The 17618-nt window shown below is 37.5% G+C and overlaps 2 protein-coding genes across 2 annotated transcripts in view; one reads left to right on the top strand and one right to left on the bottom strand.

Moving 5' to 3' along the window:
- The first annotated feature begins 916 nt into the window (after positions 1 to 916).
- Positions 917 to 16017, top strand: ccdc39 (coiled-coil domain 39 molecular ruler complex subunit). The gene is made up of 20 exons (XM_015360873.2): positions 917 to 1085; positions 1578 to 1697; positions 2183 to 2329; positions 3271 to 3429; positions 3855 to 3947; positions 4314 to 4442; positions 7668 to 7859; positions 8493 to 8596; positions 9071 to 9203; positions 9390 to 9584; positions 10119 to 10283; positions 10941 to 11078; positions 11274 to 11482; positions 11849 to 11972; positions 12184 to 12343; positions 12573 to 12679; positions 13605 to 13745; positions 14087 to 14266; positions 14681 to 14772; positions 15613 to 16017. Exons 1-20 carry the CDS (start codon positions 996 to 998, stop codon positions 15797 to 15799), a joined length of 2865 nt encoding a protein of 954 aa, XP_015216359.1. The 5' UTR covers positions 917 to 995; the 3' UTR covers positions 15800 to 16017.
- ttc14 (tetratricopeptide repeat domain 14) overlaps positions 15892 to 17618 on the bottom strand; it is a 15415-nt gene continuing 13688 nt past the window's right edge. Inside the window, exon 13 of the mRNA XM_006637460.3 lies at positions 15892 to 17453. Coding sequence (XP_006637523.2) covers positions 16535 to 17453 — 919 coding nt within the window. The 3' untranslated portion in view covers positions 15892 to 16534. The remainder of the gene's footprint in view (positions 17454 to 17618) is intronic.

The following is a 17618-nucleotide window of genomic DNA, read 5'->3' as shown; positions in this document are numbered from 1 at the left end:
CGCACTTTCAATTATAGTAGGCATGTCTTCTTCCCCGAAAAAGTAATTGATGTTCACCTATCCAAACAAATAGCAGTCAATGCTGTTTAAAATATGAACTAAACAAGTTTATCTTTCTCACAATACTTTAATACTTTAGTCAATACTTTAAAGCTTTACACTGTATATACAATATATAATGAATTTATTGTATCCTCTAAACCAATCAATGTAATTTTTCACATTTTAAATATAGCTCAGGTTTTCTCCACGTGAAAAGGGTTTAAATGATGTTTTTAATGTAATCAGATTTTGATTGGAAGATCATGGCTTAACTTTTTATATGATAAAATTGTTTACAAATATAGAAGTGGGTATAATGTATTACAAGATCAGTACACATGGACCCCAGCAATCACTCAGCAGTCTGCTAACGTACGGCAACCCTTGTCAACAGATTTTAGATGAGAGGAAGGACTATACTGGGAGGCAGGGTGGCACAGTGGTTAGCATCTCTGCCTTGGTTTAATTCCTGGGGTGCTGTCAACGTGGTATTTGTATGTTCTCCCTGTGTACACATGAGTTTACTCCAGGTCCTCCATTTTCCTCCCATAATCCAAAGACATACTGATAGGGTAATTGTCCTCTGGGAAACGCATGAGTGTGTGTGTCTGCATCTGTCTGCCCTGTGATGGACTGGTGTCCCATCCAGGGTGTATCCTACCTTGTGGAAGTTGCTCGTTGGGGTTTGCTATGGCTCCCCCCTCAGACCCCATATTGGATAAGGTGGTTAGAAAATTGATGGCTGGAAGGATTATGATGATGGATGAAGTTTCACTGGTAGGCAATGTTAGTGTTACACTGCCCTCTACTGGAGGAAATAAATATCTCTGGGTACACTTCCGTCATCCGGGTCCTGCCATTCACCACCGCGGTTGCCAAGGTCTCCGCTGACAACAGTGCAGGAGCAGCGCCGTGCGGAGTCGCGCAGCTGGTTCGGTTCGGCCGGATCCATCATGTCGGACGCAGTTCTACAGCAGGTCGGATGGGATGAAGGGTTCGCCATTCCCGTGGCGAATGCCGAAAATAAAGCGCTAGAGAATGAAGTACGTAAACTGGAGTGAAAAAACAGAAATTGTGACTATACATTCATACTAGTATTAAAAAGACGTAACGTTTAAACATTTTCATCATTACCGAATATATGTGCACGCTGCATTTTTTTTGCTAGAATATACTGACCTGCTTTTTTAGTTTGTGTACTATTACATTGATATTTCAAATTTATATAACTTGTTGATATACTGAATTTTACTTGAAAGAAGTTAAACAAATGCTACCAATTAAAACAAATTGGTCGCTTGCTTATTTCGCAGTTGTTTGCAGTGGATTAAAGTTTTTTTTTCCCCCGCTGTACTGTAAAATATGAAGTTATAGTGAGTTTTTAAGAAAATGTAAAACGTCTTTTCAGCAAAAATAATGGTTTGTTCAGGAGAACAGAGTTGCTCTACTGTAAGTTTAATTTCTTGAATAACAAAACATTGAGTGTTCATTTGGAATGTTACCTCTATTATTTGTCTTTTATGTTTCATTTATAGCTTCAAAAAAAACAAAGGGAAAAGACAAACTTGGAGAACAGGCTCAGTGAATACAAAGACAGAATTCAAGCAATGATTGATCATTTGAAAAATGTCAAGCAAGAGCTGCTACATACACAGGTATAACTTTCTGAATGCACTCGGCTCACCTATTGGAAGAAATCTGTTTTATTAAACAGATATTTTATATAATGAAGGTACTGGTAGTGAAGATATAAGTATAAGTTAGAAATAAGTATAAGTTAACACTTTTTTAACACAATTTATAAATATACAGAATAAATGTGAATTTCTTTGATTTGAAATATTAGGTTATTCCTTCTACAGATCCCTCTTTAAATCACAACAGTATGATATTTTGTTGATTCCATTCTAGAGCAGTACATCACCCTGTCTTAGAGCAGCTGTCCTCTGATAGACCAGTCACAGACATGAAATGACACTGTGAATAAGGCACTGCGTTTTAAGACGTTTGATGCCCATCTTTCTGAAGTTGTCCAACTTCACTGTTACTGAATGACAATGTGATGCATTGCAAGTCAGATGCAATACATTTTCCCTTTTTCGAAGCAGGAAGTGACTGTTCAGTATATTTGTGTCTGCAGGCTCTTTGCAGAGCAAGAGAGAAAGAAACTGAATCGGAGGAGCATTTCAGAGCTTTGGCGCAGAGAGAGAAGGGTCGCCTGCAGCAGGAGATTGTGCAGCTGGAGAACAGTCTGGCTGCACTGAGAGAAAAGAGAAACACTCAAGAGGCAAGATTCACAGAAACGCATGCCCACACAAACTCGAGTTTGCAGAGCGTACGCGGTATAATGCTGAATAATGGCCAATTCCCCCATTAAAGGGACCTTCATACTCTTGTAGGATTCACTACAGTTGGCCATTTTATGCGCTTAAGAGTTTTGTAATGATCAGACATTAGCTTCAGATACTACATAGTACATTTTTTTCTCTGTCTTTGCTGCATTTTTTTTCAATGACTTCGGACTTTTCGAAGTCTGATTGCGTCAGGACACTTTTTGTTGTGTAGATGTCATTATATGTAAGATGTATAATGAAGTAAAAGAGGCTAGAGTGATGATGTTAAACCACAGTGCTGGGAACAGACCATTATCACTCCAACAATTTCAGCAGTCACGGAGAATTAAAGCCAGGCAAGGGTTGTCTACAGCTTTAGGCTGGAGACTAGTGTTGCACCTGTGACTTTACAAATATCAGAGAGAGAATCTTTCTGTAGAATAGAAAATATAAAAGCTGGAGTCTATAGTTACTGTTTCAGATTGTAGGAGAGAAATGGTTTATCTTAAATGTTTCCCAATTCTGGTCGAACAGTATCCACCAAGTTACTTTCCAGCGAAACTTAAAAAATGTAGGTTTGAAAAAAGGTAAAAGTCATGCTACCCTTAAAATGGATCTGTTAAAGATGAGATTTTAAACAAGGTCCTTTACACATTGGGAACATTTAGGATCCATCAGTACTTTTGGCAGTTCCAGAAATTGTTAACCCTATGTCATGGTCAAATAAAGCCAAATTAGGTTCCCTTCCTAAATTAGGTCTAAAGCCTAAAATCTGTCATCCTACCTCAACTCTTCAGTGAAAGCATACATTGAAAAAAAAAAATAAAACCAGAAGATTTCTGGGATGAAATCAGAGTTGACTATTTTATATGTATTTTGAACCACTTTTTCTTAGAACAACATTTTTAAAGCGACGGAGAAACTGGAGAGGCTGAAGTGTCAGCTGGACTGGGATCAGCAGACGCTGGAGGCCTGGCTAGAAGAATCTGCACAAAAAGACGAGGACTCAATGGCGATCCTAAAATATGCCCAGCAAGATGAAGGGAAAATAAAGGTTTGGTTAATAACATTAAAATGAACAATATCTATAGGAAATATCTATAAGTCTATAGGAAATTCCACCTGTGGCGTCGTCTTTAAGGTATTAACAGTCTCATGGTCTCTTGGGGTCTTAGACTGAGGTTGTTTGCTTTCATTTTTTTTCTCTTTGGTAGCCATCACATTCATTTAGCCTGTTGAGTAAGGCTGCAATACTACGGTTATTCCACCCTTTATCGCTTTACTACATTTTTTCTGAAATAGTAGAAAATAGTAGAGAAAATGCTCAGAAATGTTTGCAAATACTTGTTATTGGTTATTTTCTTGTTTTTAATTTTGTGTGATCCATGCTGGTGGGAGTTTTGATTGCTTGACACATTTTTTATGAGCTGTAGGATTTCTGAAAGTTAAAGAATTGAATATCTCTCTTATGCTCTTCAGGAGTTGACTTTGCGGATTGAGAAGATGACAGTTGAAGCAAACCAGAAGCGCAAGATTCTTGATAATGAACTGACTGAAACAATAACAGCCCAGGTGCTTTAATGCTTGATATTACTACAGTTCAGTTGTGCATTCATGTAGATGTCACATCCTAGCTTGCTTCCAGCTCATGTGATGCCCTGCCATGATCCCAAGCATTACTGTTACAGCTGTGAATTGCACGGAGTATCTACTAGGTCAGCTAAGTTTGAATTAGATAGATAGACTTTATTGATCCCGAAGGGAAATTGAGGAATTACAACTAACTGTTAGGATATTAAATAAAAGGGCAAATAATTGGTGATTATAAATTTAAATAAGCAGTTACTAAATTAAGTATGGATAGGAAAATATTTTGTACTAATGGTTTCTTAATAATATTTAGTATAGATTAGAATTTGTATTCTGTTTTCCTACCAGATTGAGCTAGACAAGACAGCAGAGGATTTTCGTCAAGCCCACCTGGAAAGGCAGGAGCTGATACGTCAGTGGGAAAACACCATTGAACAAATGAAGAAGAGAGACCAGGAAATGGATCACTGCTCACTGGTAAATGTCATCCGTCTGGGTAGCAGTTTTGAGAAGCAATGAGGATTCTGACTTTAAAACTGGAAGGTCATGTGTTCGAATCCAATGCATGACATTCCTTTTGCACCCTTGAGCAAAGTGTTTTGCTTGGGTTATGAAATACAGTGCCTTGCGAAAGTATTCGGCCCCCTTGAACTTTTCAACCTTTTGCCACATTTCAGGCTTCAAACATAAAGATATAATTTTTTTATTTTATGTGAAGAATCACCAACAAGTGGGACACAATTGTGAAGTGGAACGAAATCTATTGGATTTTTGAAACTTTTTTAACTAATAAAAAAATGAAAAGTGGGGCGTGCAAAATTATTCGGCCCCTTTACTTTCAGTGCAGCAAACTCACTCCAGAAGTTCAGCGAGGATCTTTGAATGATCCAATGTTGTCCTAAATGACTGATGGTGATAAATAGAATCCACCTATGTGTAATCAAGTCTCTGTATAAATGCACCTGCTCTGTGATAGTCTCAAGGTTCTGTTGAAAGCGCAGAGAGGATCATGAAGACCAAGGAACACACCAGGCAGGTCCGTAATACTGTTGTGGAGAAGTTTAAAGCCGGATTTGGATACAAAAAGATTTCCCAAGCTTCAAACATCCCAAGGAGCACTGTGCAAGCGATCATCTTGAAATGGAAGGAGTATCAGACCACTGCAAATCTACCAAGACCTGGCCGTCCCTCTAAACTTTCAGCTCAGACAAGGAGAAGACTGATCAGAGATGCAGCCAAGAGGCCCATGATCACTCTGGATGAACTGCAGAGAACTACAGCTGAGGTGGGAGAGTCTGTCCATAGGACAACAATCAGTCTTACACTGCACAAATCTGGCCTTTATGGAAGAGTGGCAAGAAGAAAGCCATTTCTCAAAGATATCCATAAAAAGTCTCGTCTAAAGTTTGCCACAAGCCACCTGGGAGACACCCCAAACATGTGGAAGAAGGTGCTCTGGTCAGATGAAACCAAAATCGAACTTTTTGGCCACAATGCAAAACGATATGTTTGGCGTAAAAGCAACACAGCTCATCACACCATCCCCACTGTCAAACATGGTGGTGGCAGCATCATGGTTTGGGCCTGCTTTTCTTCAGCAGGGACAGGGAAGATGGTTAAAATTGAGGGGAAGATGGATGCAGCCAAATACAGGACCATTCTGGATGAAAACCTGTTGGAGTCTGCAAAAGACCTGAAACTGGGACGGAGATTTATCTTCCAACAAGACAATGATCCCAAACATACAGCAAAATCTACAAAGGAATGGTTCACAAATAAACGTATCCAGGTGTTTGAATGGCCAAGTCAAAGTCCAGACCTGAATCCAATCGAGAATCTGTGGAAAGAGCTGAAAACTGCTGTTCACAAACGCTCTCCATCCAACCTCACTGAGCTCGAGCTGTTTTGCAAGGAAGAATGGGCAAGAATTTCAGTCTCTCGATGTGCAAAACTGATAGAGACATACCCCCAAGCGACTTGCAGCTGTAATCGCAGCAAAAGGTGGCTCTACAAAGTATTAACGCAAGGGGGCCGAATAATTTTGCACGCCCCACTTTTCATTTTTTTATTAGTTAAAAAAGTTTCAAAAATCCAATAGATTTCGTTCCACTTCACAATTGTGTCCCACTTGTTGGTGATTCTTCACATAAAATAAAAAAATTTATATCTTGTTTGAAGCCTGAAATGTGGCAAAAGGTTGAAAAGTTCAAGGGGGCCGAATACTTTCGCAAGGCACTGTATGCCCTGTTGTACAAAGAGGTGCTAGGTTGTCTTTGTGTGTGAGGATTTGCTTTCAATGATGTGATGAGAGCAAGCCTCACACCTTAAAGACTCAGTGAGAGCTTTGTGGGTAGTACAGGTCAACATCTTTTCTGTTAACGTGGCCATTAGAGCATAATTCAGAAAAGCATTTCTACACCGACATCGTTGTCTTTTCATCTGAAAGTATTCGAAAGGAAAAGTGCATATTTCCTGAAGGTTCTGCTGAGTTTAAGGCAAAATTTTTTTCAGAGTTTACACTTAGCTGATTTTACTGTTTTTTAAAACATGATTTTACTGCTATATCAAAATAAACTTTTTACCTGGAAGTAACGTCATCTGGGTTTGAATGTTATTTAGTTTTAATAATAATAATTAATTAATAATAATTGCTTACACTTATATGGCGCTTTTCTGGACACTCCACTCAAAGCGCTTTACAGGTAATGGGGACTCCCCTCCACCACCACCAATGTGCAGCATCCACCTGAATGATGCGATGGCAGCCATAGTGCGCCAGAACGCTCACCTCACCACACATCAGCTATCACATCAGGGGAGGAGAGCAGTGTAATGAAGCCAATTCATGGATGGGGATTTTTAGGAGGCCATGATTGGTAAAGGCCAATGGGAAATATGGCCAGGGTGCCAGGGTTACACCCCTACTCTTTTCAAGAAACACCTTCAGATTTTTAAGGACCACAGAGAGTCAGGACCTCAGTTTTACGTCTCATCTGAAGGATGGTGCCTGTTTACAGTATAGTGTCCCCATCACTGTACTGGGGCATTAGGACCAACATGGACCGCAGGGTGAGCACCCCCTGCTGGCCCCACTTACAGCTCTTCCAGCAGCTGCCTTAGTTTTTCCCAGGACATCTCCCATCCAGGTACTGACCAAGCTTACACATGCTTAGCATCAGTGGGACTGTCAGTTGTGAGTTGCAGAGTGCTGGACAGTTTTTAATCATGTTCCTCTGTTTTTCTCATTACCAGCATGCAGATAGATTTGGGAAGGCATTTTTTTTATGAACAGGATCTCAAGTTTTCTCATTTTAAAGTTTACCTGACTGTTCTCCTTAGCCAGGCGAGTTCAGCCAATACAGCATACAAATGTGTTAATTCCTACATTCTGCGTTATGATTTACTTTAAAACCTATTCCCCCTCTGATCTTCTGCCTCTATCACCTATTTCTTGTCAGAGTGACATCAAACTTTGGTTCACATCAAATTCCCTGAGGTTAAATAGTGACAAAGCAGAAATGGTGGATGGCAGGGGCTGTACCTGATTGACTTAGATTTTATTCTGAATGTTCTTTCTTTTTTCTTTTTTGTCTTTTTCTTTATCACTATGCAGAATGTCCTTGCATGTACAAATTGGGGATTGGCTGAACTAGTGAACCTCAGCATTTGCACAATGAGTTACTGCAGTTGTTGTCTTTGCAGTTACTTGCCCAGGTGAAAAGGGAGATCAGAGAGAGGGATGCTGTCATCAAGGAGAAGAAGAACTTTCTGGAACGTGAGGTGGAAAATAACAAGGAATACGAGAAAAAGATTTCAAGTGCCGAGCGACTGGCTGCTAGACTCAGGCTAGAGTATCAGGAGCAGGAGAACAACCGCATGCAGCTACAGGATGAGGTGGGTAGAAAACCAAATAATTGTGATCAATCCATTTCTATAATGACCAAGAGCTTGGCAACAGGGGGGACATTAACTGCACACAGTAGCCTTGTATGATGGAACAGGTAAAGGTTATTTCCATGCTGAAAAGAAGAGACACAATGTTTTGTCTGTGTAGACTTCTTCAGGTGTGACACCTTTCTTTTCTTAGCATGGAATAAACCTTTACCTGTTCCTTTGCAGACTATGCATGCTGATGCAGCTCCCTACTTGAACTTCTTCAACCTTGCACGATCACCAATATCAACATTCTAGAGACACTACTGTACCATGTTCCGAGTCTCAACTTGATGCCCAGTAAATACCGTTTTATTGCAGGGTTACAAATGAAACAATAATGATGTAGTCTGAATATTGAAGTTCAATTGTTTTTTTCAATTGTAAAATGTTACTTTATGCATCTATTTAAAAAAACAGAGATTTCTGGAAATCATGGAAGACTCTTGGAAATGTTTTGTATTTCAGTATTTCATTTTCTGTTTAACTTCATTTTAACTTTAGAAATAGAAAGAGCTAGAAGTGCTTTCTCTTTGAAGTTTCTTAATTTTATAGCAAGTCCTTAACCCATCTTTCCCCTTCATATTTGGTCAGCTGGAAAGCTTGAAGGGGACTGTGGACAGGACAGCCACCGATCTGCAAGCTATGAGATCTCAGTTGGCTAATATGAAGAAAGAAATCCAAGACAAAAATAACAAGTAAGCAAATATATAGTATATAATATGTTTTGGTAAATATATTCATTAACAAAATACAAAAACCCCTTGTTCATATCAGTTGGCTTTAGATACAAATGGGTCATCGGTACTCCAGCATTTCTGCTTTGTATGGTGTCCCTCATCACTGTGTTTGGAGTTACTCCTTAGCTCTTTTCATAATGAGAGCTTCATTTGTAACAATTTAAGTAGACTTATTAAACTGTATTCTTTATTTCCTAATAAGTTCGTTATCAGAAAGTCTCTTATTCTTGTTCCAGGTATTGTTTGCAGTAACCTGTAGCCTGTCCTGGATTTGTGGAAAAAAATGGGATAATATAAAGAAAGAACCTGTGTTCTTGTATTATAGCTAAAGTACCTTTTTGTAACAATGCAGATATACAAAATATTGAATGACTCGAGTAATAATTTTTGGCTGGTATTCTGAGAATTCATTGCTGTCACTTTATGTGCCAGGCTGAAAGCATCCAGACAGCAGAATGTGGCTCTTGAAGAAAAGCTACAGTACGTGACAGATGCAGCAGTGAGTGTGGAAGAGAGGGCAACACGAATGGAGCAGATGCTGAAGGAAGAGGAACAAACCATTAAGGTTTTTTTCCCCATTGTTTTTTAATGAACTGTTAACATAAGTGGGTACAGAAAATATCAAAATTTAGAAACAACTTTGCCAGAAAATATCAAAGTTAATTTGTTAATACGTGATACAACTTCCAAAGGCAATAAATGCACATTTCTTTTGTTGGATTTAATTTTTAAAGTTTTTTTGTCCGTGTAGGACATAGACTGTCAGTTACATCGCCTTCGGGAACTGCTTTTCAAGAGGACTCAGGAGTTACAAGACTTGAAGACCAAAGAGAAGAATACAGTGGCTGAGATTTCTGGGAGTAAGGCTGGTCTCTCAAATCTCAAGAGTCGTTTGAATAAACTTGATAATGACTCGCTGAAACAACAGGAGATTATTTACAACCAGGTAAGGTCCAGATATATGTCTGTAATACAGTATATACTATAGATCGCCAAAGACAGCAGTTAGCAAATGTATCTCACACTTTCATCTATGGATTTATAAAGCTGCTTATGACAGTACAATCCTGATTTTACAACTGACCAAGTAATGGTGTTTTCACAACTGAGAGAACAATACTTGGACATTTTCTTTCTTGTATTTCACAGTAGTATTACATGGATATAAAAACTGCAGTAATATGATCACAGTCAGAAATATTTTACCCACACTTACACAGTTAAAATTGTGTATGCACGTCCTGTAATAGACTAGCATTCTGTCCAGGATGTACCAATGTCTTGTGCTTCCTTGAGGGATTTTGATGTTGCGATTTTTACCAGAAAAAAGCAGCTTTCCGATAATGGGTGGATAACAAAGAAAAAGCTTACCATTTTTATGTGTGCACTTTTCAAACTAAGAGTGACTGAGAGGGTCTTTTAGATGTCCTTTATTTTGCATAACATATATATATATAATGTTTAATCTGTTGTACAACAGGATTTTCAGATTCAGCTGCTGGAGAGAAAGATGTCTCGGCTTAAGGGAGAGGTGAACACTGAAGAGAAGCAAGCTCTGGAGGCCAGGGTGGCAGAGCTGACCCATTCACTGGAGGAGAAGAAGAAGATTGCCAGCCTGTTGACGGCTCAGCTAAAAAAGCTTCAGGTGATCAGACTCTTCTTTAATAAACAGGTTTCTCTCATCGAACCTTCCAAGAAATTAAAAGCTGCTTCTGAACATGTTATGCAAGCCAAAATATTAAGCCTGGAAGAATTAGTTTTTAATCTTGCTTTTCTCTTGAGCACTGATGATTAGGGTACTAAAGATCCCATGTACCCTATATAAAGACATATTAGAAAACATCCTAAACCTAATTTATAAGAAAATGTCTGATAACCACCACTGATGTCGCATCTGCTTGTAATATAATGTAAAACACACTTAGGACTGCAAAGCCAATGATTTTTGTTGACTTTGTGTTCTGCAGGAAGAAAATAAAAAAAATAAATAAAACAATATGTGGACTGGTTCACTATAAACTGTAAATTTGAATGATTAGTCTTGTTTAGTATAGCATGTCTAAGTCTGAGTAGGTGCAACAGTGATCTGTTTCCTCCTTTTTTATGTTAAAACTTTACTGTTGTTGTATTGGGTTTTTATTCTTTACCTGAAGTACATCAAAATTTATTTTTCTTCAGTTCATATTATGATAGTAACTCTTAAGTCATACTCAATACACAGGTGTAAATAGAGGGACATATTTTTATCACATTTACATAAAGACATACTAACAGTAATTAACTCTTGATTGTTTTTTCCCAGGATGATATACGCTATATAAAAAAAGAGATGGAAAAGACTGGTGCAGACAAGAGTGATCTTACTAGTAAAATTGAGGAACTGAACCTTTTTAATGAGAATTCAGAGAAGGAGCTCAAGAAGATCAGGCAACAAAAGCAGGTAAATTACAATGTACTACAGTATAGTACAGAATTATGTTTTTCTCTTTTTTTTTCCTGCAACATTTTGATACGAATCTCAAAGATTTTAGATGGCTATAAGCACAAAGATTGGCTAGTTGCATAGAATGTCTGGATCCTGCTATAACGTGATGCATTTTCTATTCTTATTGCTTTTTACTGTTTTTAATTATAGGACACGATGGTGGAGGACAACATCCTGAAACTGGAGGTTAAACGCTTGCGGGACTTGCTATATAATAAGGCAGATAACGTTCTCTCCTTAGAGAAGCGGAGACTTCAGCTGCAGACAGCTATGAAAGAAAGGGAGGAGGAGATAAAGGTTCACAGAGATATGCTGCAGACTCAGATCAAGCTTATTGATCAAGAGCGCCAGGGAATCAGGTACATTTCATAATTGTTCAAGCAGTTAAAACTTTCACACCTTTTACACACTTCACAGATGTTGATTAACATTTAATGAAAACACCACCCTAAAAATACCAGTCTTCATTACTTTCATCTCACTAAATGCATGTTGATGTTTTTTGGTATGAAGGATACAGTATAAATGAAGTAAGCTTAAAAAAAGGCATTAACAAAAATCTTGTTAAATCTGCAAGGTTACCTTTTATGTCAACTTCTATGAATAGTTTTCTTAATGTAATAGTTAAAAGTACTTTTGTCAGTTTGTCAAGTTACACGTTTTTAAATCATAACATAACACATAGGTACTTGTACTTTTTATTCAATGAAATATTTTAAAATCAGTGCAGAACTACATGAGAGATTTTCCAAAATTGATAAGCTGAAGAAGAGGTACGAGATTTTAATGATTTCCATGGCAGCTCCTGAGGGAGAAGAGGAGAAATCTCAAGCATATTATGTGATTAAGGTAGGTTAAGTACTTTTTCTGAGGTGCACTGTTATTTTTAACTTTTATCAATTCCATTGTAAAATTGTCTCTTGTAAACTTTGCCTTTCTCTCCTTAGCAATTCCCAAGATTAAAAAGGTTCCAAATAACAGGATGTCATCTGCACTTTGTGTATTAAGTCTTGAATGTATGATTTTCATTGCATAATTTTCCAAATTATTTTTCTAACAGGCTGCACAAGAGAAAGAGGAACTACAACAGCAAGGAGATGATTTAGATGAAAAAATTCGCAAGGCAGAGAAGGAAATCAGAGCTTTGGAAAACACCCTTCATGTCATCAACAGCCGTAATACCACCTACAGAAAATCATTCAACAAAGTTACTGAGACAAGTATGCATGAGCACTAAATGCTTGCACTGTAGTATTAATTTCTGAACTTTATAGAACTTGAATCGATAAGAGAAAAAATAAAATATTGGCATAATTTGGTCTTTAGAAATTTGTATTATAAATACCGCATTGCACTCCTTAATTCCAGATACTGTATTATATGAAAGAAAGACTGTTTTTTCTTACTCATTTTGACAGAGAGATGTTTTAAACCCCTTGTTCTTTTCAGGTGAAGAATATCAAGAGAAGGTAAAACTTGAAGAGCAAAGGAAAGCAGTTGAGGAAAAGTACAAGTACAAGCGAAGACAAATCAGAGAACTGCAGGAAGACATTCAGGTATGTGTGATTTTGTTTTAAAGTGTCTCTTCCCTACTTGTTAAAATTAGCACTCCCAGCTGCATACTTCTGCAACACAGTATAAACACTTGACTTCTGCGTAACCTGATGGTCTTCATTTTCTGTGTGTAAAGACTGCTTTACTGAGATCAGTGAATAAACCTGAATTAGAAAAAGAACTATGGGTTCAAAATGATATTTCCACTGAACCAATTAAAAAAGTTGCTGGTGAGATTGTTTGTACTTGTCTTGCTCAATGACCTGGAAAAAATAAGATGTACTGTGAAAGGTGTTGTGAAAGGTGGAAAGGTCATTACTGTTAGATCATTACCGATAGTAACTTGAATAGCTACTGTAGGCATATCAAATATTTCAGAATCACAGTAAGTATGTCTTTAATGCAAACTTTAAAGTTTTACTTGTAATCAAGTTTCTTGGAATGAAACAAAAACAGCTTTTTACAATAAGAACAGAATCCTTCACAAGAAACTGCTAGATGAAAAATAATTTTCTAATAAGCAAAATTAACTACTTTTGTCAAATGTCTTATTTTTTAACTGTCCCTTCGACTAAGAGGGAACTCTATTATAAGAGCTGTAGCACAGACTGGAGCTGGGGTTTTAGCTATGGTATTGTCTAAGGTCAAGGGTATAGTTAGGACTATGCTTTCAGTTAAGTTTAGTTTTGGAGATGTTAAGAGTCAGGGTTAGGGCTTTAGCTCTTGAAATGTTAGGGTTGTTGTGGGAGCTAGGATTTAGTATGGTGTTTACTTTGTCAATCTCAAAAGCTTTACTTTGTGATACTTTTTCACCTGTTTATTAGTTTTCAATATTACAAAAGTCTTCGCATTTGTAAACTGGCTAATTTTATATTACTCAATGTCAGCAAATTCATTTTAAGAAGCAAGATTTCATTTTTTTTGTAGGGTATGAACAGCACTCTCGACAACCTACTCAAAGAAGAAGCCGCTGAGAATGAAAAAAACGAGAATATGCAATCAAGGATCTTGACACTGAATAGGGAACTGGAGTCGCAGAAGGAAAAATTAGAAAGGGTCACGAAACAGGTGAGCTGACGAGCTTTGGTGTGGGAAGCTGGTTGTCAACGAGTATCTCAGTGATCAGTCCGTGGAAGCCGTTACAAATCCTGAATAGGTACGGCATCACTGCTTGACATTTGAGGTCCGGCATGTTTGAAAATAAGCTTTCATGCCCATATTTTGCTGTTTTTATTATATGACCACACTAAGACTTAGAATGTTTTTTGTATGCCTCTATGTCACACATATTCATGCCTTTACATCAAAGAAACTGGTATTTAATCAATCTTTCATCTTTCACTGTTCAATTTCTTACATGACTTATTCCAATTTTCATCACAAATTAAAAGTTGTCTCTGTGGTAACAGTGCTCAAAGTTGTCCAGAGAGATTCGTTCTGCCAAGAAAAGCAGAGGAGAGACACAAGAAGAGCGTGACATAGACCTGCGTGAATTAAAGGACTTTAACAGGTCTGTCAACAAGATGCTGCTTGATGTCATGGAAGAACACCCGGACTTGGCATTAGCACTGCAGATGTACTTCCAGCAGGTACCAATCATGAAATTATTTTTGAAGCATGTAAGATAATCAAAGAGTTTGAAAGCGATGTTTTCCAGAAATACAAAAATGTATACTTCGGGTAGATTTTCACTACACTGCTGCTTTAAAGACTTCAGTATGGAAGTACAGTGGATTCCAGTTTACAAATCCGTCATGCACATCGCATGTACAAGCAAATGACAGATTATACATCCTTATTTGCAACCAACAAATATTCATACATAGAACTGCTTAAGTTGTAAGTTTTTAATCTTAGTTTGAAGTCACCCACAATCATCTTCTAGGTGTTGGAATATTGTCAGAATGTACATACATACTGTACCATTTGTGCGAGATGACATTCTGAAAGTTTGTGCAGTTGTTTCAAACCAGTCTTTCATCTTGCCCCTCCTTCTCTTGAAGGCCAATCTGCCCCTGCCCGTGTCTGCTTCTATGCCTGGTAGTCGGCAGAGCTCTAGGCCTCCTTCTGCTCAGAGCTCTGTGTCCTCCAGAAGGCAAGTAACTGTGCAGTGTTCAGGACATGGCTGCTGCTCTAAGAAAATGGGCACTGCTTTGTAATTTCTCTTCAGCTTAAGTAAATTAAATGCTGACAGTTGGCAGTAGACAGCTGATTGTGTAGACAAACATTTGATTTTGTCTAGATATAAACTAGCGGGTAACTATATAACAAATGTAATTTAAGATGTTCTACAAATGGGAAAAAAATGTATTTGGAAATTATCATTAATTTCACATTATGTAAACCAAATGTGAAAACTGAAAACACTTTTTGAAATCTAACATTTTTCTTAGCATGCTTGTTCCTAGATGACTAATCTAAAAAGAAATGGCTTAACAGACTAGATATTAATAATGATAGAAAACAAACACGTAAAGGGTTATTCTATGCTGAAAATAGAAGAAAAGAAACAACGTTTCGTTTGTGGAGCCTTCTTTGGGTGTCAGCTGAAGGGGTCAGCACCTGAAGAAGGCTTTTCTATGCAGCTGCCTACTTGAATAAATAATGATATGCTCTTCTAGGATTCCATTTTTTTTATTTACACAACACTAAATTTCCATGCCCTTTATCACATGTATGTTTTCCGTTTTTTAAATTAAAGGCAGCTGTGCCATATATCAGTGTAATAAAATATACAATATTTATACAATACCCCTGTTTTTACAATTTCCATTATAATGCTATAACCTCATTACGTTAAGCTTAATAGAATTCTATGAAATCAACGCCTTTAACTATTACCATGCATTCCATGAAGTCAAGGTTTTCTATTTGTTGTCTTTTATATTTTCTCATATGAGGTGTGTTTTGCTGATCATGTCTGGTGTGTGTTTAGGGTAAGTTCTTCCAGAAGTGGTCACAACAGTGCTGCTGCGCAGTCATCACCTGTGAAGACAGTGGACCTGGGACTGGGGCTCTCTGTGACATCACCTTCTATCCAAGCTACATCTCCAAGGCAGTCTCGCCCAAGCAGTGCTGCTAGCAGCAGCAGCAGCATTCGCAGCCAGAAGAGTTTAAAGTAGCACTCTTTCATTTAAAATAAGAAATACAAATCTAGTTCTAGTTATACTTGGAAAAACAAGTGTATTTAGTACAAATGAAAAAAAGAAACATGTTCAATGGGTATTTGATTTATATTTATTACAGAGATGTGCATTTGTCTGATTAAAAAAAAAAGTTTTTGGAATTTGTAATGCAGCACCCATTTGGAGATGAACAATAAAACAGATTTCCACATCAACTTGGCACATTTGTTTTTTCCTTGGCTAGCACAGGATGTTTCCTTCTGTTTGTGGTAGAAAAGCACATTCAGTTAATATGTGCAATAGTTCTTGACAACATTTTTTGGTAGAAACAGTGTAAGAGTTATATATTTTAATAGGAGTTGCATTAAGAGCCTTTCAGCAAGACCTTTATTTCTAGTCTATAATATCACTCATTTCACTGAAAAGCATTTGGCTCCATTTTAATGTGCTGTCTGTCAGAATAAACTGAAAAAATGTATCTTCATTTTCAGATTAATGAAACTGATAATCAGAAATAAACATAACAAAAGCACATTAAGTTCAAAAAGGAACTCTTCAAAAACAGAGTTGAAGGCATTACAATTTGCTTTACATATGGACTTCAGGAGTTTCAGTCTGTGATTGCAGGTTGATATGTAAATGGTTTTAAGTCATTTACATTTTATTCATGAACTTTTTCAAATGTAAATTACCATTCTTTAAGACTGCACACAGGACGTAAAACAAGAGAATCTATTTTTTCTGTTTAATACTCTTCTCCCTTTCAAATTGAGCAATCTGGCTAAATATATCAAGCAAATTCGATGGTAGATTCTTTTTCACATTGCCTTCAGCAGACTCCTTACCATTTTCAGATCTGCCCGTTGAAGACTGGCTTTCATCTCTCTCAGACCTTGGCCCTTGCATCTCCTCCTCTATCTTAAGACCACTCTTTCTATTTCCAGTTTCTACAGAATCATATCTGCTACTCTCTGATCTACTGTAACTATATCCCTGGGAAGAACAGTCTTTTGTTTTAATATATCTATCAGATTTACGAGAATACTCAGAACCTGCTGAGGAGGAAGAATACTTTCTGTGTCTTTTTTTCTCTGAGCCAGTATTGAAGTCTTGTTGAATAATATTTCCGTCATCCATCCTCTGAGGAAATTTTACCACCTCTCTCTCCCTCCCACTTGATTTTCTGTCACTAGACTTTAAGTTACATTTGGAAGGAAGGTAATATTTATTTTCACCAGAGCAATCTTTTCCTTTGCTACTCTCTGATTGGAGTGGAGCTGAATGAAAAGATTCTTCTTCAGACCTACCTCCACCGTCATCCAAGATCTCAACAGAAGACAAAGACATGGAGCGATGGTACCATCTATCTTTAGCTTGAGACTTACAATCAACTGGTCTGTCTTGCTCCTTCAGCAATTTAGTCACCTCATAGTTTTGATTCAAGAAAGATGCAGATGTGTTCACTGGAGGAGGGCACCACTCTTCTTTGCCATCAAAACTTTTGTCTTCATGTGAAGATATCCTGTGAGAATGTTTCTTGTGGCGGTAACGTTTCTGTTTCTTTTTCTTGGCTTTTCTGCGGCCAGAAGATGAAGAATCTGAAGAACTACTGGTTGAGGAGGAAGAAGCTCTCCTCTTCTTTCTTTTCATTCTGTGAAAGAAGAAATCATCATTGCTCTGCTTAAGATTCACTGAATTGAGTATTAATAGTCCCAACATCCAAGCAAAATAATATAAGAACTCTTCAGTCTCAGTGGCTAAAGAAAAATTGGTCATGGGCATTCCATGAATACATCACAGATTTACAGTAAAATCA

The sequence above is a fragment of the Lepisosteus oculatus genome, chromosome 13, assembly GCF_040954835.1.
Source record: "Lepisosteus oculatus isolate fLepOcu1 chromosome 13, fLepOcu1.hap2, whole genome shotgun sequence".
NCBI lineage: Eukaryota > Metazoa > Chordata > Actinopteri > Semionotiformes > Lepisosteidae > Lepisosteus > Lepisosteus oculatus.
Note: the sequence above shows the minus strand (reverse complement) of the source record. Positions and strands in the feature narration are given on the sequence as shown.